This window comes from Hippocampus zosterae, chromosome 10 (genome assembly GCF_025434085.1).
Source record: "Hippocampus zosterae strain Florida chromosome 10, ASM2543408v3, whole genome shotgun sequence".
NCBI lineage: Eukaryota > Metazoa > Chordata > Actinopteri > Syngnathiformes > Syngnathidae > Hippocampus > Hippocampus zosterae.
In genome coordinates this window covers 23,115,854-23,140,754 of record NC_067460.1, presented here as the reverse complement: position 1 = coordinate 23,140,754, position 24,901 = coordinate 23,115,854, and the positions used below count along the sequence as shown (strand labels likewise).

The 24,901-nt window shown below is 47.4% G+C and overlaps 2 protein-coding genes and 1 long non-coding RNA gene across 8 annotated transcripts in view; 2 read left to right on the top strand and 1 right to left on the bottom strand.

The window, feature by feature from the left end:
• Positions 1-19,259, top strand: part of fndc3a (fibronectin type III domain containing 3A) — a 44,695-nt gene extending 25,436 nt beyond the window's left edge. For 4 of the 6 annotated variants that reach the window (XM_052078361.1, XM_052078360.1, XM_052078365.1 and 1 more), the window contains 23 exons: positions 1,695-1,771; positions 1,970-2,216; positions 2,761-3,051; positions 4,493-4,551; positions 5,741-5,883; positions 6,054-6,113; positions 6,190-6,328; positions 6,998-7,051; positions 7,274-7,398; positions 8,088-8,262; positions 8,969-9,055; positions 9,643-9,781; positions 9,850-9,918; positions 10,020-10,138; positions 11,532-11,637; positions 12,584-12,759; positions 12,917-13,030; positions 13,170-13,319; positions 13,498-13,865; positions 14,183-14,395; positions 14,733-14,899; positions 14,984-15,111; positions 16,423-19,259. In XM_052078361.1, the coding sequence (XP_051934321.1) occupies positions 1,695-1,771; positions 1,970-2,216; positions 2,761-3,051; positions 4,493-4,551; positions 5,741-5,883; positions 6,054-6,113; positions 6,190-6,328; positions 6,998-7,051; positions 7,274-7,398; positions 8,088-8,262; positions 8,969-9,055; positions 9,643-9,781; positions 9,850-9,918; positions 10,020-10,138; positions 11,532-11,637; positions 12,584-12,759; positions 12,917-13,030; positions 13,170-13,319; positions 13,498-13,865; positions 14,183-14,395; positions 14,733-14,899; positions 14,984-15,111; positions 16,423-16,785 (3,569 nt within the window). In that variant the 3' untranslated portion in view covers positions 16,786-19,259. The remainder of the gene's footprint in view (positions 1-1,694; positions 1,772-1,969; positions 2,217-2,760; positions 3,052-4,492; positions 4,552-5,740; positions 5,884-6,053; positions 6,114-6,189; positions 6,329-6,997; positions 7,052-7,273; positions 7,399-8,087; positions 8,263-8,968; positions 9,056-9,642; positions 9,782-9,849; positions 9,919-10,019; positions 10,139-11,531; positions 11,638-12,583; positions 12,760-12,916; positions 13,031-13,169; positions 13,320-13,497; positions 13,866-14,182; positions 14,396-14,732; positions 14,900-14,983; positions 15,112-16,422) is intronic. The other 2 variants (XM_052078362.1, XM_052078364.1) reach the window with 1 other exon arrangement.
• The window catches only part of LOC127609025 (uncharacterized), a 262,601-nt gene that overhangs the window by 96,063 nt on the left and 141,637 nt on the right, over positions 1-24,901 (bottom strand). The gene's annotated exons all lie outside the window — the stretch shown is intronic.
• Positions 20,033-24,013, top strand: mlnr (motilin receptor). The gene is made up of 3 exons (XM_052078570.1): positions 20,033-20,229; positions 21,197-21,988; positions 23,663-24,013. Exons 2-3 carry the CDS (start codon positions 21,205-21,207, stop codon positions 23,992-23,994), a joined length of 1,116 nt encoding a protein of 371 aa, XP_051934530.1. The 5' UTR covers positions 20,033-20,229; positions 21,197-21,204; the 3' UTR covers positions 23,995-24,013.

Sequence of the window (24,901 nt, the reverse complement as noted above, 5' to 3'; positions counted from 1 at the left end):
TCATCCGTCATCTTTCGTTGTTGTTCGTCGGTTGCAATTGTCTTTCGTCGTCGTTTCGAGCTGGACCTCACTTTGTGTGTGGAACACCACTCAGTTTTTGTTTTTTTTGGGGGGGGAGATGATACCTTTTGTTTGTAACATTACTGACAATGACACTTCCAGTTTTACACAACTTTATGATTCATAATGTCGCATATTACAGGTAGACATAATTTTTTTTTGTGTGTGTCCATGTGCATTTCTGCTGTGATGGCTTCATTGAACTCTGGACCTTTGTCAACCTGTCCCCTGCGTGTTTTATCATTAAACTAATATTGAATGAGTGAAGCGGTCAGGCACTAAGTGCCTCCTTGAATGCTTCACGTTCATCATTATGGCAGTTGAGCCCACATGGGTTTGAACGAGTTTGGACCACGATACATTTTAAGATTCAAATATAGTCCAGGGGCAGTTCATGGAGGGGGAGGAAGCAGATATACGACAGAGTCTACCGGAGCATTTATCAGTGGGGGTAGGACGCAATTGTCACCGAATGCAAGATCATCTTGAATACTGCTAAAGATGGTCCGAAACCATACAAGCCTCTTAAGGTGGAGTTTGATCCATGATTGTGAGCATATCAATGGGGAGGCGGTGCTGAGGCGTCGCACTGATCTTTCAAAGGCAAGCCTCTGGACTTGCAGGGCCAGTCTGGTTGCCCGTTTGCTCGCTGCATACGCCAGCTCTTAAAAAATGAAGACAACAAACTCCCCCACAAGCGGGTCACCGAAAGGTCAGTATGTGCTGGACCTCTCTGGACCTCTCGCATGACACGTGGCGCGCTTGGGTCCCAAGTGTTTATGCCTTTCTGTGCGACTTGGCACTGAGGTTCTCTCACCCCGCTCTACAACTCGGCTTTCTGCTGAGCTGTCACGAAGCTGCTGCACTCGGGCCACGGCCATGCAGGAAGCTTTGTTGTCTGTTCAGCACTTCGGTTAAGTGGTCATCTTGCAGTTTTGCCAGGAATTGGCTGGGGGGGTCGAAAAGTAAATATGTTTGACTCATCTGCGTCACTGGTATATAAAAAGAATAAAGAGCTATTTAATCTCCTGGCTGTATCTGTGAATTTGTATGTAGGCTTGTCGTGATAATTACGATATTGACATCACGCTTCTTGAATAAAATGGGGGTGGGCGGATCATAGCCGTGATAAAAGGCCATGCATATTTGTTTTTTAACAAACGAAAGCAGTCCGTTCATGTGTCCCGTCGATTCAGAGACATGCAGTTGTTTTTTTCCCCATTTGTAAATGAGGCCTAGCAGTGTACAGCAGTGCTAATGCTAATCTGGCTAACAGTTGAATGTTGTTACATTCCTTGTTCATACACTAACTTTTTTTTTTTTGGGGTTGGTTTTGTTTTGTTTTGCAAACATTTGCTACACTCGCCAAGAACTTCAAGAAACGGATGACCGGCACCAGGTGCCTGTTCACGTTGATGTGCTCTTTCTGGAATGCCACATAATCGAGTCAAATTGTACTCCTTGGATCAAGTTGCCAAAGAAAAAGCAACAATAAAAAACAATTTGATCACGATGAAGAAAGCATGTGTAAAAAGATCCCCATGTGACTTTGCCGCCTGTGCTTTTAATGCACACAAAGGCCTGTGATTGTCTTTCGCTCTTTGATGTTGCCTTTTTCTTCTGCCTTTCTGTAGGTCCTGCTCAGGTTCCCATGATGTCTCCAAATGGTTCAGTGCCTCCAATCTATGTGCCTCCTGGATACATTTCACAGGTCAGCAACTTGTAGATAAATCAATGAGAGTTTATCTCCTGTGAGAAATTGTCCGGTTTCACTTAACTGTTCAAAAAAAAAATAAGTAGGGATGTGTCGATCCCGATCATGTGATCGAAAATCAGGCCCGATCACATCATTAGAGTTTGCAACTCGCCCAATCAGTGCACATTTTAACACCGCGTCGTCTCCTTTCAGATCATTGAGGAGAACGGAGTGCGGCGGGTGCTGGTGTTGCCACAGCAACCCGACTTCCACCCGGGCGGCCACTCACCTCTCCACCATGCTCCGCCGCCTCCCCACGCCCACCTGCCTGCCTTTATCCCGCACCCGGCCATGATGCCCCCGCCGCCTCAGCTGTACACGGGAATGGTGGGCGGAGTGAGCGACATGAGCTCGCAGTACGTCTCCCAATATCACCCGGCTCACATCTACTCAGAGCAAGGTGAGACGCCGCCCCGTTTTGGTCTTCGCCTGGATGTGGGCGTTGCAGCTCCGTCACTGAGGCGCATACGTCACATTCAACACTTTGATACGATTCGCTCTAATTGTGATTGGATTCCATCTACGTATGATCCACTTCTCTCTCGTTGCCATGCGAGGTGATACGCTTCACCGAACAACACGATTTGCTCCAAATACGACACGATTCAGTACAGTTAAGGTGCGGTTTATTTCAAAACATAACATTCCCTGTCTGATGTGATACGACATTATTGACTTGAATTACGTTCACTCTAATTCCAATACGATAAACTCCACTTATAAGGCATTCGATTTTCTCCATTTACAAGGCATTCAGATATGATTCACTCAGATTTAGATACGATTCACTCCAGTTTCAAAGTAGTACACTGTACAATTCACTCCCGGTACAATGCCAATCCCGATATTGCATTCCCCTGACGACACACTTGAGAAAAATGGAATCAATATGCACACATTGTTGGCATGCATGTAAATATTGACTGGCCTGTTTTTTTTTTTGGTCAACTCTGCAGATTCCCACACCCAACACAGCCGCCCGGCATTTGTCCATAGAGATGACAGAACGAGCAAAACATACGAGCGCCTCCAAAAGAAGCTGAAGGACCGTCAGGGAGGCAGTGGCGGGGTGCAGGTAAAGGACAGCCCTCCCCCTTCGCCGCAGAAGACGAGCGGAAGCTTCTCGACGCCCAACGTCCACAACGGTGTGGAAGGCAAAGGGCCCGAGGCCGAGCTGCCCGCCGGCCATGTGGTGGACAAGCTAGCAGGTCGGGGCAAAAACGCAGAGGCTGAAGGTCAGTGGGGTCAAGATGCTGGCAACCCAAAGAAAGGGCTCACACTCTTTACTTTTTGTTAAAAAAAAGTTAAAAGTCAAAGTACTGATTCAACACAAGTGAAAGTTACAGAGTCTACATGTAGATACAGAAAAATGACTCTTTTACTGTCAATTATATGCAATAATTATTGATCAAAAATGTATATTCTCTCTCTACATATATATATCTCTATACATATATAGATATTCAAGCGACTATCTGTACTTTGTTCCTTCTCACCCCTCGGAGGGGGTGGGAATAAAAAAAAAATGAGGCGATTTGAAAGGTTTACATTCGACTGTGGTGTTTGCGGATGTTTGGGAGTTTGTTGTGTTTAAGCGCTGAAAATAGAGCCTCATTAGGGGCGCAAGCAACGAGTCAGCCGACATTTTTCTTGATTACGTTCATTAATCATTAAGATTACGTTGCAACTTGGCCCGCTTGTACACACGCAGAAAATTACCGTCAGTTTGTGCAAGGTTGGAGGAAAAACATAATGGAAAATTGACTTGAATTGCGTGTACACAAACCGTTGTTTCTGTGGAGGGCCCACCCATCTCGCAGTTGTGAAATGAAGTCAATCCCCTGAGCTGCCACTGACTGAAAATGCGACGGCGACATGAGAGTGCGGCTAATTTACATAATACTGCCACCCACTTCCCAAGGCTGCGATTTGGCAGCTCGTCGGGGCGAAGATCCGCGCGATCACGCTCTTTATTTCATTATCATTAGCCTTTTATGCTTGTGATTTTTTTTTGGGGGGGGGGGGTTGTGTTTAGATAGTCTGCAGAGTGTTGAAAGCGCCAGTGGTAATGTAAGGCGTGGCTTTGCCTCGTGAAATTTTTTTTTTTCTCTCGATCATAAAAATGATGCCAATGTTTTAGGTACTTGTTAAATAGTGCAACGCTATATATCGCAATATGGAGCCACATCTCATTTCGCAACACAAATTGATCACTCAATTTAAGATAAGATAAGATATCCTTTATTCGTCCCACACTGGGGAAATTTACAGCCCCCAGCAGCAAGAATGTATGTAGAAAGAAGAAAGGAGAAAGAGAAAAAAACAACAACAAATATCTTTCAATTAAATACAATATGAACACAATGGATAAATCGCAGTACTATTTACAATTTTCCTTCACATAATTTAATTATTATTATTATTATGATTGTTATTTTTTATTCATCAGCCTGACAGATATGAACCCATTTTGATTGAGCTTTGGTGTTTTTGGCTAAAATAAAAATGAAATAGATTACATTGCCCTTGATTCGTAGTCTCAAGTGTAAATCTACAAATCATGATCCCAGGACACATAAGATTGTACATTTGCAGATTTACTGCACAGCATTTCCAAAAGACCATTGCAATGAGAATTTTTTTTTGTACATTTATATATATTTTTTGGGTCCCCAGAGCTGGATGCAGCAACACAAGCCCTGCAAGCGCTGCTGAGCGCCATCAGTAAACCGGTGGTACGTATGCCCCTCCCTCCTCCCTCATGTTTTGCTCTGCCCTCAATTTGCTTGGATTTGCATGTTTTTATGTGACCATCAGCAGTACGTCCGCGAGAGAAGGCTAATGATGCAAATGCGTGGCGTCATTAAACGTCCTATTAACACCGGCAATGAATTCCCGCCGACGCCCGACTAATGGGGTCCGACCTGCTGACGCGCACACTCGTGGGAATTTCCTGCTCCCTGATGTGTCGACATGAGGGCTTTCCTTTTAAGACGAATATGTGAAAAAGGACGTGCTGCTCGTTTCATCGTTGCAAAATGCTACGATTCTTTCAAACACTGTGCGGGGAACACAGTTGTTAGGTGTTGCTGTTTTTCTTGACATCATAGTTTAAAAGGCGTGAGCAGTTAACTTGGTGTGAACAGTAGCATATGACTTCAGACTTTTTGTTTGTTTGTTTGTTTTTTTTGTTTTTCCAAGAAATTGAGTCTTGGGAGCTGGGGGGGTCCTTCTCGGGCAACAAATCTAAAAAAGAGAAAATGACTGTTTTAGCGAGTGCTGAATGGGGGATTAGCACTGAAATAGAATGTCTTGGTACTGCACGTTTTATGAGGTCAATCTTCTGAGCTCCTTGTAAACGGAGCAAAAAGGGAGTCCATTTCAAAATGACCAGATAAACCCCCAAGTCTCAGGCTGGATACAAAGAGGCAATTTTTTTCTCTTTTCTTCGTCTCTTTGCCGCCACACAGGTTTGGTCAAAGGACCGTGATGCGAAACGGTGAGGTGTAATGGAGTAAGGTGGGCCCCCCCCTGGGGTGCTCAGGGACTCGACCTGATACACTTCCTCCGCCTTTTTGTCAATGGGCCCCGTGGATGGAGCGCAGGCTATTTTTAAGTCTCCTCCAAAGGGACTAAATGCAATCGTGTGGCTGTCACAGTGCTTCGCTCTTCAAATTCTGGTCTGAAAGGTGGCCTCACGGTGTCGTTACAATATATGGACTGTGATACTTACCGCCGTTTCCCAGCCTTTCTTGAGCGAAGGCACGTATTTTACGTTTAAAAATATACTGAGGATTATTCTATTGACTTCTGGGGTGAGTGAAGCTCATCGAGCTGTGAACCCTTGTAACAGACGCTGTTTAAACACCTGCCTGCCGGATAACACGTTCTCACCGATGGCTCCTGTTGGTGTACATGTGGCAGGTGTCAGACATCCAGGCCCGGGCGGTCGAGGCCAGCTGGAGCGCTCCCAAAACGGAGGACGACAGCACCCCCACGGGGGCCCTCAGCTATGAGGTGTCTGTCTCGTTTAGCGGCAAGGATGGCAAGTACAAGAGCATGTACTGGTGAGTGATGTCACAACACTTCATACAGGAGCGGCTCAGAATTCACGACTCGCTGAATTCCAAAATTCTCTTTCACGTATGGTTCGGAAAAAAACTTTTATTGGGGAGATGCTAAAGGTCCTTTACACACACACACATTCTGACATGGATTTATTTTCCTTTCATTTCAGTGGCGAGGAGCTAAGTACAACTCTAGAGAACCTTCGACCAGCAACAGACTATCACATCAGGTCAGCCATAAGACATGTCTTGAAGATGCCCGAACATTTTGGCTAACCCCGTGTTTGGGTCTCTCCCCGCCTTCAGGGTCCAGGCCACGTGTAACTGTTTACAGGGAAGCCCGTCGGAAGCCGTGAGCTTCACCACGCTAAGCTGTGAGCCGGAACCTCCCAATGCTCCCAAGAAAGCCAGCGGGACCAAGAACTCTCTCGTACTCCAGTGGAAGGTACCACGTTGATCAATTTTAATGGTGCGGGGACTTTCTATAACAAATACTGCGTGGACAAACACGAGAAATAGTCAAAAAACGCAAAAGCAGTCGGGGCTGCGCCTAACGTAGCAATTTAAATATCCACTCAGTGCTCAGTCTTGTTAAACGGCGCAAATGCATGTGCAAGAAGATAATGGCCATGTGCTGCAGAAGCGAGTGAACAGCATATGGACAAACGACAGCTCTCTCCTGCGGTTGTTGTTGGGGCCCCCCATTTCGTGGGGTTCCTCTGTAATTAACGTTCCTATTGAGCCAGCGGGAAAAGGCCGCGCTCGTAAAGATGGCCTCCCAGGTGTGCCTGCCTGTGCGCGCACACGTGCGTCAGTGTATGTCTATCTGCAAGCGCGTTTATAAAGAGCAAGTGTGTGTGTGTGTGTGTGCATGGCGATGTGTATGTTTACGGGCTTTGCAAAAAAAAAAAAAAACAAGCACGCGTTCTCAGCAAACCTTCAGCGGATTAATTAAAGCAACTTAAAAAAAAAAGCTGCACACAGCTGGGTGCGTCTTGTCTGGTACGTTGTACCTCAAGAAGCCTGCAAAAGCCACAAGGGAACGTTGTTGTCCACGCTTGTCACACATGCATTGTGCCATCCTCGTCTTTGTTTGCTTTTGTTTTTCCTATAGGCTCCCTGCGACAACGGTTCCAAGGTCCACAACTACATTCTTCAATGGGATGAGGTAATGGTGTTTCAGAATCACTGTTCAAATGCAACACACATTTATGATTGCGGTGCGAAAATGGTTTCTAGTCAAAGCAATGGCTTGTTTTTGTTTTGTTTTTTTGGTAGCGTCCATTTTCTGCACATTTTGTCCGTTAACGTCACGGTTGAGCTCAAGGCTACTTTCTTACTCCCACTTGTCAGTGTTCGTAATAGAAAAAAAATTAATTTTGCTGTGTAGGGGAAGGGAAATGGCGTGTTTGAGCAGTGCTACTATGGACCTCAAAAGCAGTACAGAGTGGCCAAGCTTGCACCAGCCTCCAGATACTCCTTCCGCCTCGCGGCTAAAAATGACATGGGTGTCAGGTAGGTCATCTTCCTTATGTGGATTCCATCATTTCTGTGTTGATTCTCCCAAAAGAGAGAAAATAAAATAAACTGTTGAAAGTTCTGATTCAACTCTGGTTAGCAAAGAACAGATTAGGAAATGTCCCCAAAAAATTGTACTGTTTGCATTTGTCGGGCTTGTTTTGTCATCGGATTGGCGTGGAAGAGAGAATCATCCAGCTCGTGTGTCAAATTCAGGTTTGCAAACCACTCTAATGCCAAACGGATGCCTGTGATGGTGGCGTTGCAGCACTCTGGATTTGAAATCAGCACAGCTTTTGTGTTGAAGATAAAGAATAGGCGGCGAATCTCAGCTCGCCACGTTGATTGTGCGGCTCATAAATGCCAATACTTGAGTTGGACAAGTTTAGGCACCTCGCCTTCCAGTAGAGTATCAATATGTGTGGTAGAAACGGAGTACGCGTCACGGTAGGAAAGAAAAGATGGTGCACTTTATGGCATGAATACGATTTTGCCATCAAAATCCATGTGTTTCAGGCTTGTTTTTGTTAAAAGCAAAAAAATAAAAATAAACCATCAGTCACTCTTCTTGAAGTTTCTCTGCATGATGTTAAAAATCTCCTTTTCTCCTTATTTTGATGAAAACGACTCATGTTCTACCCGTCCCATCTTCTTCCCGTCTCCCTTTCGTTCTTTCATTTTTGCAGTGAGTTCAGTGAATCTGTGGAGCTGTTCACCTCGTGCAGTGTGCCGTCGTCGCCGTTGCCTCCCGATTTGGAGATGGCCGGCGTCACCTGGCTGAGAATTAAGTGGCTGCGCCCCAGCAGCTCGCCCAAAGAGGACGACGTCTGCTACGTCCTGGAGATGGAGGAGGAAGGCTCGGTACGACGCCGTTTTTGACAATGCAGCTAGCTTGTCGCTATTCATGGCAGGAGGCCATCACTACCTCTTCCAATTAGTTGGTGTTTGCGCTACCCCACACCAACCTTTCATTCATTCATTCATTCATCTTCAGAGCCGCTTGATCCTCACCAGGGTCGCGGGGGGTGCTGGAGCCTATCCCAGCTGTCTCCGGGCAGTAGGCGGGGGACACCCTGAATCGGTTGCCAGCCAATCGCAGGGCACACAGAGACGAACAACCATTCGCGCTCACACTCACACCTAGGGACAATTTAGAGTGTTCAATCAGCCTGCCATGCATATTTTTGGAATGTGGGAGGAAACCGGAGCACCCGGAGAAAACCCACCAGGCCCGGGGAGAACATGCAAACTCCACACAGGGAGGCCGGAGCTGGAATCGAACCCGGTTCCTCTGCACTGTGAAGCCGACGTGCTAACCACTGGACTACCGGGCCGCCTCCTTTCATTCATTCTTTAAAAAAAATAAAAATAGAAAAAATAGCTGCGTAATTTTATTTTCTTTTTTAAAATTAATTCCCATGACATTTACAGCTTGGAGCAACTTCCTGGAAACGCGCACTTACGGCTCCCTTCCAGTTTGTCTAACCGGTGTTGTCGTCTTGAAAGACTCGGCCGTCCGCCACCGCCGCCGCGTCCCCCCTGACGTCTGTCTTGTCGCGCTCCGCAGGGTTACGGCTTCCAGCCCAGCTACGACGGTGACGAGCTCTCCTGCTGCGTCAGAAACCTCCACAGGAGCACCAAGTACAAGTTCCGGGTAAGCGAGATGCGTGGTCGTCATAGTGGTGATGAGGAAGGGCGACTCGGGCGATCCCTCGTTGGAAGCGTGTGCATGTGGGAGAGAGCGAGGCCGGTGCGAAGGTCCGTCAACAAGAGAGTGAGGGAGCATGTGAGAGTGAGTGAATCTGTGAAAGGGTTGTTTTGGGGGGGTTGGGTGCTTAGTGTGAGCCCGGGGGCATAGAAGCTGCCGATGGCCCCCCGGCAGCATCTTTGTGAGTCATCCCAGTTTTGCCAGCATTTGTGGCAGCGGTCCACGAAACGGGAGCATCCTGCCGCTAGCTAGCCTGCCGCTCATCGCCACCTTTTCAACAGCGTCGCGGGAAGTTGAGCGCATTGCCGCGCTCCTCGTTAGCATGAGCCCGTCATTTCATTTCAATGCGGCCCACTTGCTTGGGTTGGCTCGTTTGAATCGCAAGTGTGCCGCATGTGGTTGGCGCTGTCATGACAACGCGATGCGCTTCATTGCTAACGTCGAGAAAGCCTTCACCTCCTCACAGTAGGAGCTCCGTAATCCTTCGCTCGTCTTTGCCTCACTCCCCCCCCCCACCCTGCTGTCCTGTCCAGGTGGCGGCGTATAACTCGGAAGGCAAGAGTAACCCCAGCCCGGTGGTGGAGTTCATCACCAAACCGGACAGACCCGGCTATCCCTCCAAGCCCGTCGTCAAGGGCAAAGTTCTGCCCAACAGCTTCAAGATGGCCTGGGGTGCGCATCGCTTGGCAAAAATGTGAACCCGGTCGGACACTATTCACGTTTGCACCTTTTTGTTTTAGAGCCCCCCAAAGAAAATGGCGGAGCGGATGTCACCAAGTATGTTGTGGAGATGTCGGAAGGTTTAAGCGGTGAGTAAAAAAAAAAACGCCTTTTAATTGGTGGCGTTATGGAGCTCCAATTCGGACGTTTTCACATCATCTTATTTTATCTTATATTATATTATGCTCAGGTTTGACGTGGGAGCTGGTGTATTCGGGCCCGGCCACGGAGCACCTGTGCGATGGTCTCAAGCCCGGCTGCTCCTACCAAGCGAGAGTGCACTGTATGAGCGAGGGGGGGCAGAGCCCGGTGAGTCATTCACAGACGCACACCTTTTTCACTCTCCCGCGTTTGCGTAGCTGCTTATTTCAGTGGCGCAGCAGTGAGGAAAAAGGATTTGATGATTTGTAATTCGGGACGGCTATTATTAGCGTTTCATGTTTGTAATTTAGTCTTGAAACGGGATTTACGGCCGCGTTATTTTAATCCCGTGCTGAGCTGTCTGGCAGCTTTTTGTCCAGATGGTAATGAATGTATACACGCCCGGCCTTCTCAAACTACACAACATCTTTTGTTGTTCACGACATTGCTGCTGTCAGACGACCGCATAAATATCGTTGCCTTGGACCGGGCGAGATGTCATAACTACAAGTCCGCCCTCGACCAGAACCCGGCCAAATATTTGCGTGCTTCCGTCAATCCATTGGCGCAGGTCCGTCGGGATGCGTGACGAGCGGCTGTCGTCATGTTGACGGAGGCATTATGTGCGTCTGCCTTGTTTCTACGTTCCGAAAAGGCGAGGGGGGGGAAAAAAAATATCCCAAAAGAAATTGAGGTAACACATTGGTTGAATGACACGGCATTTGCTAATCAGCTACGAGCTTTGCAGTTAAGCTAGCAAACGTAGCATGAGTTGAAATGCTACGAATGAATGCTTTACTTTTTTTTTTTTTTGAGGGGGGGGTGTCACTTTTTAAATAGTTGTGCTTGTGTACACCATGTCCAGTCTCTTGTCAAAAGTAGGGCGGCCTATTTGGTCAACGCCAAAGAACCAAACAACGTAGGACATGTGTCGCACTACGCGGCAAGACCAACCAAAATTCTGACATGCCAGACTTTTGTTGTTGTGGCTGTGTAAGTGTCCCGTTCAATAAACAGACAAGACGTTCCACAGAAAAGACACCTTTCACGGGAAATTGAGAGCCACACGTTTCCAGAGACGACATTTGTTGCTTCCAGTAAATCGAGGCAAGAAACTATGATCACAGCATTAGCATTCATCTTAATCCATTTCCAGGAAGCTAACATAATGAAAATGTCCATTCATTCAGCCTGTTTTTGTTGAGTACTGCCACAACTCCTCATCAAGACCGAGTCTGCTAATTGATGAAACCTCCCAGGCTTTTTTTTTTTTTTTCCCCTTAATTAGTCTCCTACGCAGATGCTCATCGTTAATTTGTGCATCGGCCGCTAGCGCGTGCATTTATTCATGAGTGGCCTTGCAAGGAAGCATGACTCACGATGGCAAGCGGCTGACATCGCGCTTGCATGTTTGCCATGGCATTTCGTTTTGGGGAGAGGGGGTGGCAACAAAAAAATAAAAAATAGTCTGTGTCCTGAACCCGTGCTAATGATTGTGCTGAAAAAAAAGGTTGCTTGGCATTTTGAATTTATCATCAAATTGTTTGTTTCCCTACGCAAGCTGTCGGAGACCCTGCAGGTCCAGACTCCCGCGGTGCCCCCAGGGCCCTGCCAACCCCCCCGATTGGTGGGCAAGCCCAAAGCCCGCGAATTGCAGCTCCGCTGGGGTGAGTGGCTTTCTTTTTGCGGCGCGGGATATAGTCTTCTCTTTCTTGACCTGTTGCATGAAGCACCGGTAACTCTCTGATGGGGGGGGGGCAGCACGGCGGTCTTGTAATTGGCACATTTTGCCCCACAGTCTCGTGAATGATTTTTAAAGCAGTTTGGCGGTAATCTCGATTTGCGCGCTTTAAAAATTGATCTGTTGTGATTTGTTTTGACTGCCCTCCCACTCCCACCTTTTCACTGCGCATGTGCAGACTCGATTCAGGAAGGCCGCCGCACGACACAGCCGTCAGTGCGGTTTTAAATATGAGCAAGTCGAGCAGAGAAAAGGACACGGCGAGTTTTACAGTCTTAATGGAAACTACGAATCAACTTTTGTCACGGTCTGCGTAACCGACAACGGCGAGAGCCAGGCGCCGTTATCGCGCTGCCGTCTGCGTTGGCCGTGGAGGATTAATAGAGATGAAGTGGAGAGTGACGCTTTTCATCCTGAAGATGTAATAGCGTGAAAGCGGGTCGGAAGGGTAAACCGCATTCCACGTTGATTCATGTTCTGATCAAATACAGATCATCAAAGTGTGGAGAAGATTCACTTGTGCGGTTCGTAAACCCCTTGAGGAGGATCGGAAGGGCTCGGGCAATTGGGGGGATTTTCTCAAATTCACACTTCATTGTTGGTGATAAACAATAATTGAAATCGACGGTGTTAGCGAAATATTATTCACTGGAGAGGTTGAACAAAAAAACTGTATTGGAGAATTGCAACTGATTGTAAAAGCAGGACAAAGTGGCTCGAAGAAAACTCGAGGACTGCTTTCATGTGGTTGCGGAGCGTCCACATGAAAGCCTTCGGCCCACAAAATGGCTTCCAGTGTCAATGTTTACAATGTCACCTTATTGTTGTTGTTACACCGATTATGTTTCCATTTCTTTTTTTTTTTTCTCCAGCTGCGCCTCAGGTGGACGGTGGCAGCCCGGTGTCGTGCTACAGCGTGGAGCTGAGCGGGCCGCAGTCGGAGGAGAGCAGGGAGGTCTACCAAGGTCCTGAGCTGGACTGCTCCGTGGGGGGCTTGATGCCCGGCAGGACCTACGGCTTCCGGCTCAAGGCTGGAAACAAGGCCGGGGTCAGACACGATTTTATGCTTGCCTTTTATTTTGTGCGTCAAATGTATTTGCAATGGGTTCAAAAGGTGTCGGTCGGTGCAAGGTGTTTACATGGTTTGGAAGGGGTAAAACGTGAAATTTAAAATTATGATTTTATGATTTTATTTTTTTTAACAGTTCGGGCCACTCTCCGAACGCTATGATGTCACCACCGGCCCCGGGGCCCCCGAGCAGTGCAAAGCTCCTTCCATCACGTGCAAATCACCCAGCTGTGCCGTCGTCAGCTGGGAGGTAAGGCCACACAAATACCGTCCAACGTCTTTCCCCACCAAGTTAGTGCCCCCCCCCCCCCACCCAGCATCTGATAAAAAGGCGCACAACTTCTTCCACTTCATACTCATGGGTCCTTGATCTCATTTCGCCCTTCCAGGCGCCACCTTGCAACGGGGCTCCGGTGACAGAGTTTCGTCTGGAGTGGGGGGCCGCCGAGGGCTCCATGCAAGTCTGCTACAGCGGAGCGGCCCTCGGCCACGAGATGAAGGGCCTGCTCCCCGCCACCAATTACTTTTGCAGGGTGCAGGTACGAAGAGAGAACACGTATGGCACAGATTTTGGAACCTGAGAGCTCATCGGTGTGCCGAGTTGTTGCTTCATTGTGTGGAAAACCGTGACGTGGCAAACGGCAAGAAAAGCTTTAGAGAACTTCCCTTAAATTGTGTCGCCATCTTGTGGACAAACGGGGTTTTGCGTCTTCCCAGGCTCTGAACGTGGCGGGCGTGGGCCCTTTCAGCGAGGCGGTCTTGTGCCTGACCCCCTGCTCAGTCCCCGCCGCCGTCGGCAGCATCTGCGCAATGAAGGAGTCCGAGCTCACCAGGTTCGGCGTTGATGACAACGACGACGAGGAGGAGGAGGAAGACGAGGAGGAAGATGAGGACGAATGCATCCGGCCACCGCCACCGCCGCTCTACTCGCCATCCACCTGCGTGGGGATCTGCTGGGACCCCCCCTGCGACCACGGCTCGGAGATCACATCCTACCTGATCGACCTGGGCGAACGCCAGCCCGTCGTGGTCGGCCCCGTCACAAAACACGTCATCCAGAACCTGCAACCCGACACCAGCTACAGGTACACCCGCTACTCTCTGGCCGCGGAATTTTTAGGTGGAGGCTTTTGAAGAGATTCATGACAAAACGATTAACGCCACAGGGAAATTTTCTTTATTCGGCAAATTCAATCTGCGGCTTGATCATGGAATGATTATTTTAGCAGTTATTAAATTAATTATATTTAATTAAATTAGTTATATTTAATAACAAATAAAATAATTATTATATTATAATTAATAATATTAATAAAATTATTATTATTTTTTTTAATTTTTTTTGTCCAGTGGGGATTGGTCGCACAGAACGAAAATATCGGGACCGTGTTTTCTCTTTCAGGATCCGAATCCAGGCCCTGAACTGCTTGGGCGCGGGGCCCTTTAGTCACACCTTTAAGCTGAAGACCAAGCCCCTGCCCCCGCAGCCCCCCCGCCTGGAGTGCACGGCCTTCAGCCACCACACCCTCAGGCTCAAGTGGGGCGACGGTCCAGCCAAAGCCGCCGCCTCGGACGCCCTCCAGTATCACCTGCAGATGGAGGACAAGAGTGGCAGGTCTGTCCGTTAGAACGCCGCAATCCGTTGAGAAAATTTTAGGGGGGGGGGGGGAAGGTACCTTATCGTCAAGTTTTCACGAGCTCTCCCGATCAGTCTTTCCATCTTCCGAATGTAAACAGCCCTGCGATTGGACGTGAATGATGTCTTACTTGTTGTGATTGGTCGCCCCGTCCAGGCCACGCCCCTTTCCGCTTTTTTCCCATCACCAGCCATTGGCATCCCCGTTTATTCAAGACGACGGCGACCTCGCGATCCTTTAGATCCGTCCCCCACGACCGCACATTGTCGGCGAGCGTCGCCATTGTCATGCTCTTGATGCTTGTTGTCATTGCAGATTTATCTCCTTGTATGAAGGAACCTGCCACACCCACAAAGTGCAGAGGCTAAATGAGTCTACCTCGTACGCGTTCCGCATCCAGGCCTTGAACGAGGCGGGCTCGGGGCCCTTCTCGGCTGTTTACACCTTCACCACCCCGCGCTCTCCCCCGGCCCCCCTCAAAGGTAAGCTTTGCTCGCTCTCTGGCTGGCCGCCCCTCATTTCCCGCGTGCAACGTTTCCATTTGAACCAACTTTTGTCCGGCGTAGCCCCCAAGGTGGAGCGCGTGGATGACAGTTCCTGCGAGGTGAGCTGGGAGGCGCTGTCGCCCATGAAGGGCGGCGACCCGGTCGCCTACGCTCTGCAGTTCATGATGGGGAACTCCGACTTCAAGCAGGTGCGCCCGCTCTTCCGCTCATCCTCGCATTCGTCTCGCGCGACGCGAGTTGTCCATTATGCAAAAGGCCGCCGTTCTCCGTGACGTACGGCCCGAGCGACTGTCAAAGGGGATCAAATAAGCGAGCGGAAGTGGCATGTGTACATCTGGCTTTGCTTCTCGGTGGATTCACGTGTGCAATGTTCCCCAGGGAGGTCAGAAGGAAAAGCATAATTCTTTTGTATTCATTATTTTGTATAGTTTATGACTATATGTCGTTTAAAAAATGTTGTACTTGATCTGGTTTTGGCACTTACTTGTCATTTGTGAACTCTATTTGCAGGGATAGTCATTAGTAAGCCCGCAAAGGTAGTTTGCAATTAGCCATCATTGCCTCAAAATGGGCGGCCCGGTAGTCCAGTGGTTAGCACGTGGGCTTCACAGTGCAGAGGTACCGGGTTCGATTCCAGCTCCGGCCTCCCTGTGTGGAGTTTGCATGTTCTCCCCGGGCCTGCGTGGGTTTTCTCCGGGTGCTCCGGTTTCCTCCCACATTCCAAAAATATGCTTGGCAGGCTGATTGAACACTCTAAATTGTCCCTTGTTGTCAGTGTGAGTGCGAATGGTTGTTTGTTTCTGTGTGCCCTGCGATTGTCCGCAAGCTAAATGCTAACGTTACAGATGTTATACAGTACGTTACACAGACAGGATAATAAAAATTTGCATTTATTTCATGGTCTTTAGAAACCTACTTACCGGGCGGCCCGGTAGTCCAGTGGTTAGCACGTGGGCTTCACAGTGCAGAGGTACCGGGTTCGATTCCAGCTCCGGCCTCCCTGTGTGGAGTTTGCATGTTCTCCCCGGGTCTGCGTGGGTTTTCTCCGGGTGCTCCGGTTTCCACCCACATTCCAAAAACATGCGTGGCGGGCTGATTGAACACTCTAAATTGTCCCTAGGTGTGAGTGTGAGTGCGGATGGTTGTTCGTTTCTGTGTGCCCTGCGATTGGCTGGCAACCCATTCAGGGTGGTCCCCCGCCTACTACCCGAAGACAACTGGGATAGGCTGCAGCACCCCCCGCGACCCTAATGAGGATCAAGCGGCTCGGAAGATGAATGAATGAATGAATGCCTCAAAATGGCCACAAATCTCTTAAAATGGAGAATCGGTCACATCTTACACGTACACGCTCATGAACCCATGTCAGATACGTCCAGTTGCCGAATTATTTTTTTTTTAAACTACTTTTGATATAACTCTTGATTTATTTATGGATTGAAATTCCTCAGTTAGCTTTGCGGTTGTCGCTAACTGGTCTCCCGGTCCTTCTTGGGCAGGCGTACAAAGGTCCCGGCACGTGCTTCACCGTGCAGCACCTCCACCCCAACAGCGACTACCGCTTCCGGGTGTGCGCCATCCGCCAGTGCCAGGACGCGCCCGAGCTGAGCGGGCCCTACAGCCCCACCGTGACGCTCGCCGTCCAACGGGGGGGAGACGGCCCCGCCTCGGCCTCCTCCTCCTCCTCATCCAGGTCCGCGTCCTCGTCCGCCTCCTCGCCGTCCTCCTCCTCCTCCTCCTCGACGTCCGGGCGGGCCGGACGCAGCCTGACGGACGAGCAGTGCGCCTTCCTGCTCCTCATGGTGTTCGCCGTCATCGCCATCCTCATCGCGTTCGTCATCCAGTACTTTGTCATCAAATGAGCGCCCCCAACAGGGCACCACGGTTATTACAGCTTTACTCTCCACCCTTTCACACTTTCCTCCTCTTTCCGCTCCACCACTGGCAGGGCGAGCGGGGAGCTTCTTGTCACACACAAGTATGCACATTGTTCATTGCTCCGCAAAAAAAAAAAAAAAAAATCGGGCTCTTGGGTGAAATAACGGGACGACTGTAAAATGCACAAATAACCTTCAAGGTAACTTAATTTGGCCTCGAAGCTGGAAAATTTGGGTCCACTTACGCCTCTCTGTGACTTCTCCAGTCTCTGTCAAGGTATGGTGAAACATACGCAGTTGCCCCCGGTACTCGTTCCAGTGTTTGAACTACAAAGGGAGTTGGAAATCACACGGCATGGAACGTAAGCGGTGGGGGGACATTTTCAATTTTGATCCAGACTTTTTGCCCCAACTCAAAAAAACAAATCCATTTAGTCAGAAACAAGAAGTTAGACGCTCTCGATTGGAGAGGGGCAGCACCAATTATCAAAAAAAAAAAAAATAAGATGCCGATTTTGATAATTGTTTCTTTGCATTAATCTTGCGATTATTGCCTAGCTGTCGTTTACTTGGCTTTATGTCATGAAACAATACCAATTTTTTTTTAAGTTCTGTTCCTTGCTAGGAATTTTTTTCTAGAATAATCAATTCTAAAACTACTGGATAGCTTAATTGATTTGCTTCAGTGGGCCACAAAAAATATATATAATGTGACAGAGAGACTGGAGGAGGAACAGAAAGACACTAGGGGGGCGTTTCAAACACTTAACAAATGCAGTGGTTGTCAAATTTTGTTTCATAAAAAAAAAAAATTAAATCAAAAATATCAATCACAATCACACTGAAATACATGCAAAAATGTATTGAACTTTAAAGTTCAACACAACTGAACTGACAATCACTGTCGTGCATTTTCATTTTCGACTCATCATGAAAAGCCCAACCTGCCCAACTTTTTGCGAGTACGGTTTAGATTTGTAGTTGTTTCCACTTTGAATCTTTTTTTTTTTTTTTTTGGGTGGGTGTAGTATCCGCGTGACCTGCCTGGTGAGTTTGCACAGTGAAGGCTTGAGGACCACATGAAGGGAATTTTAACTAAATCCTCCCCAAATCTATCCAAAAACAAAAATCCATATTGTAGGAAGATGATTGAGCACTTTCGGTTTTTCTTTTCGTTCATGTGGCGAATGTTGAAGGATGTAAAAAAAAACGTGAGCAGAGAAAATCCTATTTTTGTACAGCGACGGCGGCAGAGGATGACGACAACAAAAAAATAGGCTTGGGTTTCAAACGTGAGAGAAAAATGCAAAGCAACCAACAAATCCAACTATTTTTTATTCCCATGATCATGATAATGTAGCTTGATTTTACAATGGCGCAGCAGCTGCTTGACGACGGAAATCTTGTTCAGCACAAAAAGATGTTCGCTTCCCTTTTGTTGTTTCCTTGATGTTTTTTGTTTGTTTGTTTTTTTGCACCTTAGGGAAAGGAAAACAAAAACCTTGGCTGACTGCATCCAGGTTGGCATTTTACGCCACTAACACTTTTAAAAAAACTAATTAATTAAAAAGTCGGCATCGCTGAAACAACTGAGCAAAAAAGAAATAAAGAAAAAAAACGATAAAAAGGTGTGGTTTCCGAGGCCTTATTGGGGAAGACTTAATTTCATGTTGAGGTTTTGTTTTTGTTTTTTAATTCTTTTTTTTTTTTTTTTTTTTTTTGCTACCTTTTATTTTCCGTCAGTAAAGAGAAGAAACGCCGTAGTTGTTAGTGCGTGTTTCGTTTGACTTTTTTTTGTTGTTGTTGTTGTTTTTACTTTTGGCTCGTCCAGGGTTACGTGTGAAGTATATATATATAAATATATATAATCTATTTTTTATATCATGTGATAATATAAGTCGAGAAGAATAACGATTTGCCGCGTACACCCTATCCGTCACGTTATTTTGATTTCTGTGTAATCAAAAGCATTTCAAGCTATTCTTGTCTTCATTCCGAAATTTGCAACTATATTACTAAAATTAAAAATAAAAAAAAACACAGTACCTTGCAAAAAAAAAAAAAAAATTAGTCCTCAGACGTTCTCTCTCGCCGTCTATCGTTTGATACCAACTTGTGGCATTCAAACATCACCTGATCAATTTGGAGAGATGAAAGCAAAAACGACCCCCCCCCCCCCACCCCCCAAGAAATATATTTAAATATATGCACATGGATGGAGAAACAACCATTTTTATGTTATTTTAACCTTTGCAGTTATACCTCATTGAGCATACATTCCAAAAATGGCAATTTGTTATACGATACATACTTGGCTAACGAGACATATCACTTTCCAAATGTTGATTATGTGGGCGGGGAAATGGAATGGAATCATAGAAATGTATTTAACGTGTATATGTATAGTCATGATATCTACAACAAATTCCATGCACAATAAAAGATTTATTATTCTTAAATGTGTCTTTTTTTTTTTTTTGGTCTTGATACAAAAGGCTTGACTACTGGCATTTTCCACTTTCACCGCTTGGTCGACCTATGACCTCTCCAGTGTTTTTCGGACCATAAGGTGCGCTTAAAAGGGAAGCTTTCGTCCCTCCCTGAGTAGCAGAAGCTCACCTTCTGGGAAGCTTCAGTGTGGTTTCATGAGCATAGCCGTCTTGGAAATGGGAGTTGGCCCAGTGTTGCACTGAAGAATCGGTGTGCAAGTGCAATCATTTCAAATTAAACCTTTATTTATATATGAATGAATATATACCAGGGCGGCCCGGTAGTCCAGTGGTTAGCACGTCGGCTTCACAGTGCAGAGGTACCGGGTTCGATTCCAGCTCCGGCCTCCCTGTGTGGAGTTTGCATGTTCTCCCCGGGCCTGCGTGGGTTTTCTCCGGGTGCTCCGGTTTCCTCCCACGTTCCAAAAACATGCATGGTAGGCTGATTGGACGCTCTAAATTGTCCCTAGGTGTGAGTGTGAGCGTGGATGGTTGTTCGTTTCTGTGTACCCTGCGATTGGCTGGCAACCGATTCAGGGTGTCCCCCGCCTACTGCCCGAAGACAGCTGGGATGGGCTCCAGCACCCCCCGCGACCCTAATGAGGATCAAGCGGTACGGAAGATGAATGAATGAATGAATATATACCTTTTATAACCATTTCGATGACAAAAAGGATAAATCGTCAAAAAGAGCTTTATTCCGTATCCTTCCAAGTGCGCTGAATTATATTTCGTAGTGTGGAAAAAAAAGAGTGTCCTAGTAAGCTGATTTAGCATAGTCTCCTCCTACACGCGCTTGTTAAGTTCCTCCCGTTGTCATCATTCAATTAGGGGACAAGCTCCCCTTTCGGAAGAGGTGGAGGAGGAGCTGCTCTTCTCTCTTGCCGCCAGATCATCCAGATCGTCGTTTGTGGCCGGACTGCAAGTCGAGATTTTACAGGTAAAGCCATAATCTTACGCCAGGATTTATTGTTATTAGTTTATTTGTAAAGGTAGATTTGCATTGACGGATGTCACCGTGTCCTGTTTTGCCAGGGTAAAAAAAAATACCAAATGGTGTGGCCAGCGGGTACTTTTATTTGTATTTTCCTCGTTATTATTCATACTATTGTCATATTGTGCGTGGGTCATTATTCAAATGTTAGTATTTATTTTCATGTAAAATTGTTTCATTTTATACATTTTCATGCAGTTTCATTTTTTCCAATTTTTATGATTTTTTTTTTTATTTTGCGTTTTTAAAAGATGTTTCTGAGATTTTCATTCATAGTATTTATGTTTCTTTTTTTTTTGGACTATTTAAATTTTTATTTATCTGTCAGGGGGCGGCCCGGTAGTCCAGTGGTTAGCACGTCGGCTTCACAGTGCAGAGGTACCGGGTTCGATTCCAGCTCCGGCCTCCCTGTGTGGAGTTTGCATGTTCTCCCCGGGCCTGCGTGGGTTTTCTCCGGGTGCTCCGGCTTCCTCCCACATTCCAAAAACATGCGTGGCAGGCTGATTGAACACTCTAAATTGTCCCTATGTGTGAGTGTGAGTGCGAATGGTTGTTTGTTTCTGTGTGCCCTGCGATTGGCTGGCAACCGATTCAGGGTGTCCCCCGCCTACTGCCCGGAGACGGCTGGGATGGGCTCCAGCACCCCCCGCGACCCTAGTGAGGATCAAGCGGTACGGAAGATGAATGAATGAATGAATTATCTGTCAGGTAGATTTTTATTTTTACAACTAAATGTACAAAAATGTTTACTTGGGTGCTAGAGGTTATAGGTCACATTAATGATTATATAAATATTTGAACAAGGGTGTGTAGACTTTCGAGATCTGAAACTCAAAGAAATTGCTGATTTTGCAGCATTACGTATTTGGTCACAGCATTACACCTCAGTCATGTATTTTCTTGCATACGTCAGAAGTGAGGATGCCCTGGACCAGACCCCAGGTGGAACTCCAGTCAGCCGAGACGTCCGACCCTCCGGGCGGCGTCGGCGACGTGGGCGACCACCACTATGAGGGCTCCCTGTTCCCCACCTCCACACTGATCCCCGTGACGGTGATCTGCGTGGCCATTTTGGTGGTGGGCGTGGCCGGCAACACCATGACCATCCTCATCATCCAGCACTTCAAGGACATGAAGACCACCACCAACCTGTACCTGTCCAGCATGGCCGTGTCGGACTTGCTCATCTTTCTGTGCCTGCCCTTCGACCTCTACCGCCTGTGGAAGTACGTCCCGTGGCTGTTCGGCGAGGCCGTGTGCTTGCTCTACCACTACGTTTTCGAGGGCTGCACGTCGGCCACCATTTTGCACATCGCAGCCCTGAGCGTGGAGCGCTACTTGGCCATCAGCTTCCCGCTTCGCACGAAGGTCCTGGTGACCAAACGCCGCGTCCACTACATCATTGCCGCCCTGTGGGGTTTCGCCCTGGCCTCTTCCACGCCCACGCTCTTCCTGGTGGGCGTGGAGTACGACAACGGCACGGGGGAGCGCGGCGGCCAGTGCAAGCACACGGACGACGCCATCCACTCGGGCCGGCTCCACATCATGCTGTGGGTGTCCACCGGATACTTCCTGTGCCCCATGTTCTGCCTGGTCTTTCTCTACGGCTCCATCGGGCTCAAGCTGTGGAGGAGCCGGGCCGACCTGAGGGGACCCGGCGCGCTGGCCAGGGAACGCTCGCACAGGCAGACCGTCAAGATTCTTGGTGAGCGGATACGCTCAAGAATTCGCCCCTACAGACGGAATGGCGCATTCCTAAAAGACAAATACTGAGTGAATGTGATACTTGGTGACCTTGTTTTTATTTTGGGGGGGTTCAACAAATCCTCCATGTTGGTGGCAGACTAATATAAATTAGTTTGATTATCGCAGCCGATTTCAATCTCAAATTTGTGTAAGTATATAGTATAAACACAAAATGGGGTTTCAAATGGGGGGGCTAAGGTACCAAATTAGGTTCCAGGACAGGGTTGGTGTTTCGAAATAGGGGTTCAAGACATGGTCACGGCTTCAAATGATGGTTTGAAGTCATAGATAGGGGCTCAAACAAGAATTTCAGAGTAGCATTCCTAGACAGACGCCCGGTAGTCCAGTGGTTAGCATGTTGGCTTCACAGTGCAGAGGTACCGGGTTCGATTCCAGCTCCGGCCTCCCTGTGTGGAGTTTGCATGTTCTCCCCGGGCCTGCGTGGGTTTTCTCCGGGTGCTCCGGTTTCCTCCCACATTCCAAAAACATGCGTGGCAGGCTGATTGAACACTCTAAATTGTCCCTAGGTGTGAGTGTGGGCGTGGTTGGTTGTTTGTTTCTGTGTGCCCTGCGATTGGCTTGCAACCAATTCAGGGTTTCCCCCGCCTACTGCCCGGAGACGGCTGGGATAGGCTCCAGCACCCCCGCGACCCTAGTGAGGATCAAGCGGCTCGGAAGTTGAATGGATGAATGAATGAATGAATGAATGAATTCCTAGACAGTATTCAGGTTTGAAGCCAGAGGTGATGTTCCAAAAGGTGGTTCGGTTTGTTAGCTGTTATTGCTGTTGGTCTCCACAAGTAATTTGTCAACCTTTGTCTTCGTATCTCCCCGCTTCCACTTTGTCCTGTCACACACACACACACACCGATTGATGTGCACGAGTGCGAGCGCGCGCGCGCTAATTGTTCTCCGTAGAAGCAACGTGACGGCATCTTTATGCCTTTGTTTTGTTCTACTCATATTGTCGTGGCCTCAAGCGAAGAATATTGATGGCGTCCGATCGTCCAATTAGATCGCCCCGCACGAATGAGCATCGATCAACGCTAACGACGATTTTCACTCTGCTCTAATCTTGCCCGTGCTCGTTACTCTCGCGTAACGCCACTTTGGGCAGTAAATTCTCTTTCAAGGAACGTTTGCAGCTTAGAAGAAAGCTTTTCACACGGCCGCGTGGCAAAGGTAAACAAAAATCTTGATAACCACACCCTCCGTAAATCGGATTTTTTTTTCCTTCTTGATAACGTTTTTAAAATAAGCATTAACACATTACAACATCGGGCAAAGATAATAACTTTCAAACATTTCCACTCAGAAATATTGGCTGTAAAAAAATTGAACGTTTTTTTGGGGGGGGTGGGTGGGTACACATTAATACAGTACAACATGAGACAAAGATATCTAAAGATATCTTCTTGTAAATTTCCCCCAGTGTGGGACAAATAAAGGATATCTTACATTCAAGCCCAACCCCCCCCCAAAAAAAAATATCTGCAAAAAAAGTTTTTTTTTTTTTTGCCAATGTCAAAAGAAGTCGTTAATATCCGCCATGTAAATCGATGAATTGGGCCGACTCGATAACCAAACCTCCCGTTTCCTGTGTTTGCCCCCCCCCCCCGCACCCTCTCCCTAGTGGTGGTGGTGTTGGCCTTCATCATCTGCTGGCTTCCCTACCACATCGGCCGTAACCTGTTCGCCCAGGTGGACGACTATGACACGGCCATGCTGAGCCAGAACTTCAACATGGCCTCCATGGTGCTTTGCTACCTGAGCGCCTCCATCAACCCGGTGGTCTACAACCTGATGTCGCGCAAGTACCGCTCCGCCGCCAAGCGCCTCTTCCTCCTACACTGGCAGCCCGGGCCTTCTCCGGATCGCCAGCGCGGTCACCAGACCGCCGAGCCCGTTGAGAGCCTGACCGGATCCGCCGCGCAACGTCTCCGCCTTGCCGCCATTGAGCGTTGAATGAGACGTCGGCGGAAGGTCCGCTGCTTAAAGTCGACAGAATAAAAAAAAAAACAGAGCAGTACGCTGCTGTTTTGGAAGTGGCAAGATTAAAGATGGCGCCGTCTCCATTGGCGATTTACTTTCGCTTATACATTTAAAAAAATAAAATAAATAACAGTGATTTTACCAAAGGAAAAAAAGAAAACACTCAATTTAAATCTAAAATTCAATGTTTAATATTTTAATATTGTCTTGATAGGAGTTGAATTCGTTTTACCATTGAAATGAAAGGAAATGCCATCAAATCCCCACCAATAAAACAAAATTATTCTAACATCCATTTTAAAGAAAGAGCCTTAGCCACCTGGAGGCACTATAAGAAAGAAATGAATATACTGCTCACCAGCTCATCAGTACAGCATTAATATTAGTCATTCTGTGCAGAGGATAAAGAACATGACTGAGTACTGTTATTGTCCTTCTACGTGTGTTGCTGCAATGTTTGTGTACAATGTGTTGCTTTCAAGGTTTATTGTGCCGCAACACAGATGCTAATTAGCATCAAGTTAGCAGACGGAAAGGCCTAGCTATGTGGTTGTTTTAAGTACATAAAGTGGTTTGGTTTTAGGTTTAGTTTGACAGTAAACGTCAGGTGGAAATGGCAATAAACAGCTTGAGACCTGTTTTTCGAAATATGTGTTGACTGTTTGCCAAACTGCTGCGTGTTGTAAAGTGACATGAGGTGAGCAATCTGCTTGTATCTCAAGTCTGCTCTCAACAACTTTTCAAATAGCATTTTGACTGACTATAAAAAGCAGAAATAAATGTTAGCTAGCCAGATGCAAACAAAATAAATCATAAAATTGAGGAGGTGAAATTTGTACAAATGGTCAATCACAATGAGCGGATTCATGTAGTCATCATA

What these genes read in the sequence shown, in the direction of transcription:
- mlnr (XM_052078570.1), top strand. Translation starts at nt 21,205, where the DNA reads ATGCCCTGGACCAGACCCCAGGTGGAACTCCAGTCAGCCGAGACGTCC. An exon ending in GCAGACCGTCAAGATTCTTG is followed by an intron (nt 21,989 to 23,662) that starts GTGAGCGGATAC and finishes CCCTCTCCCTAG; the next exon opens with TGGTGGTGGTGTTGGCCTTC.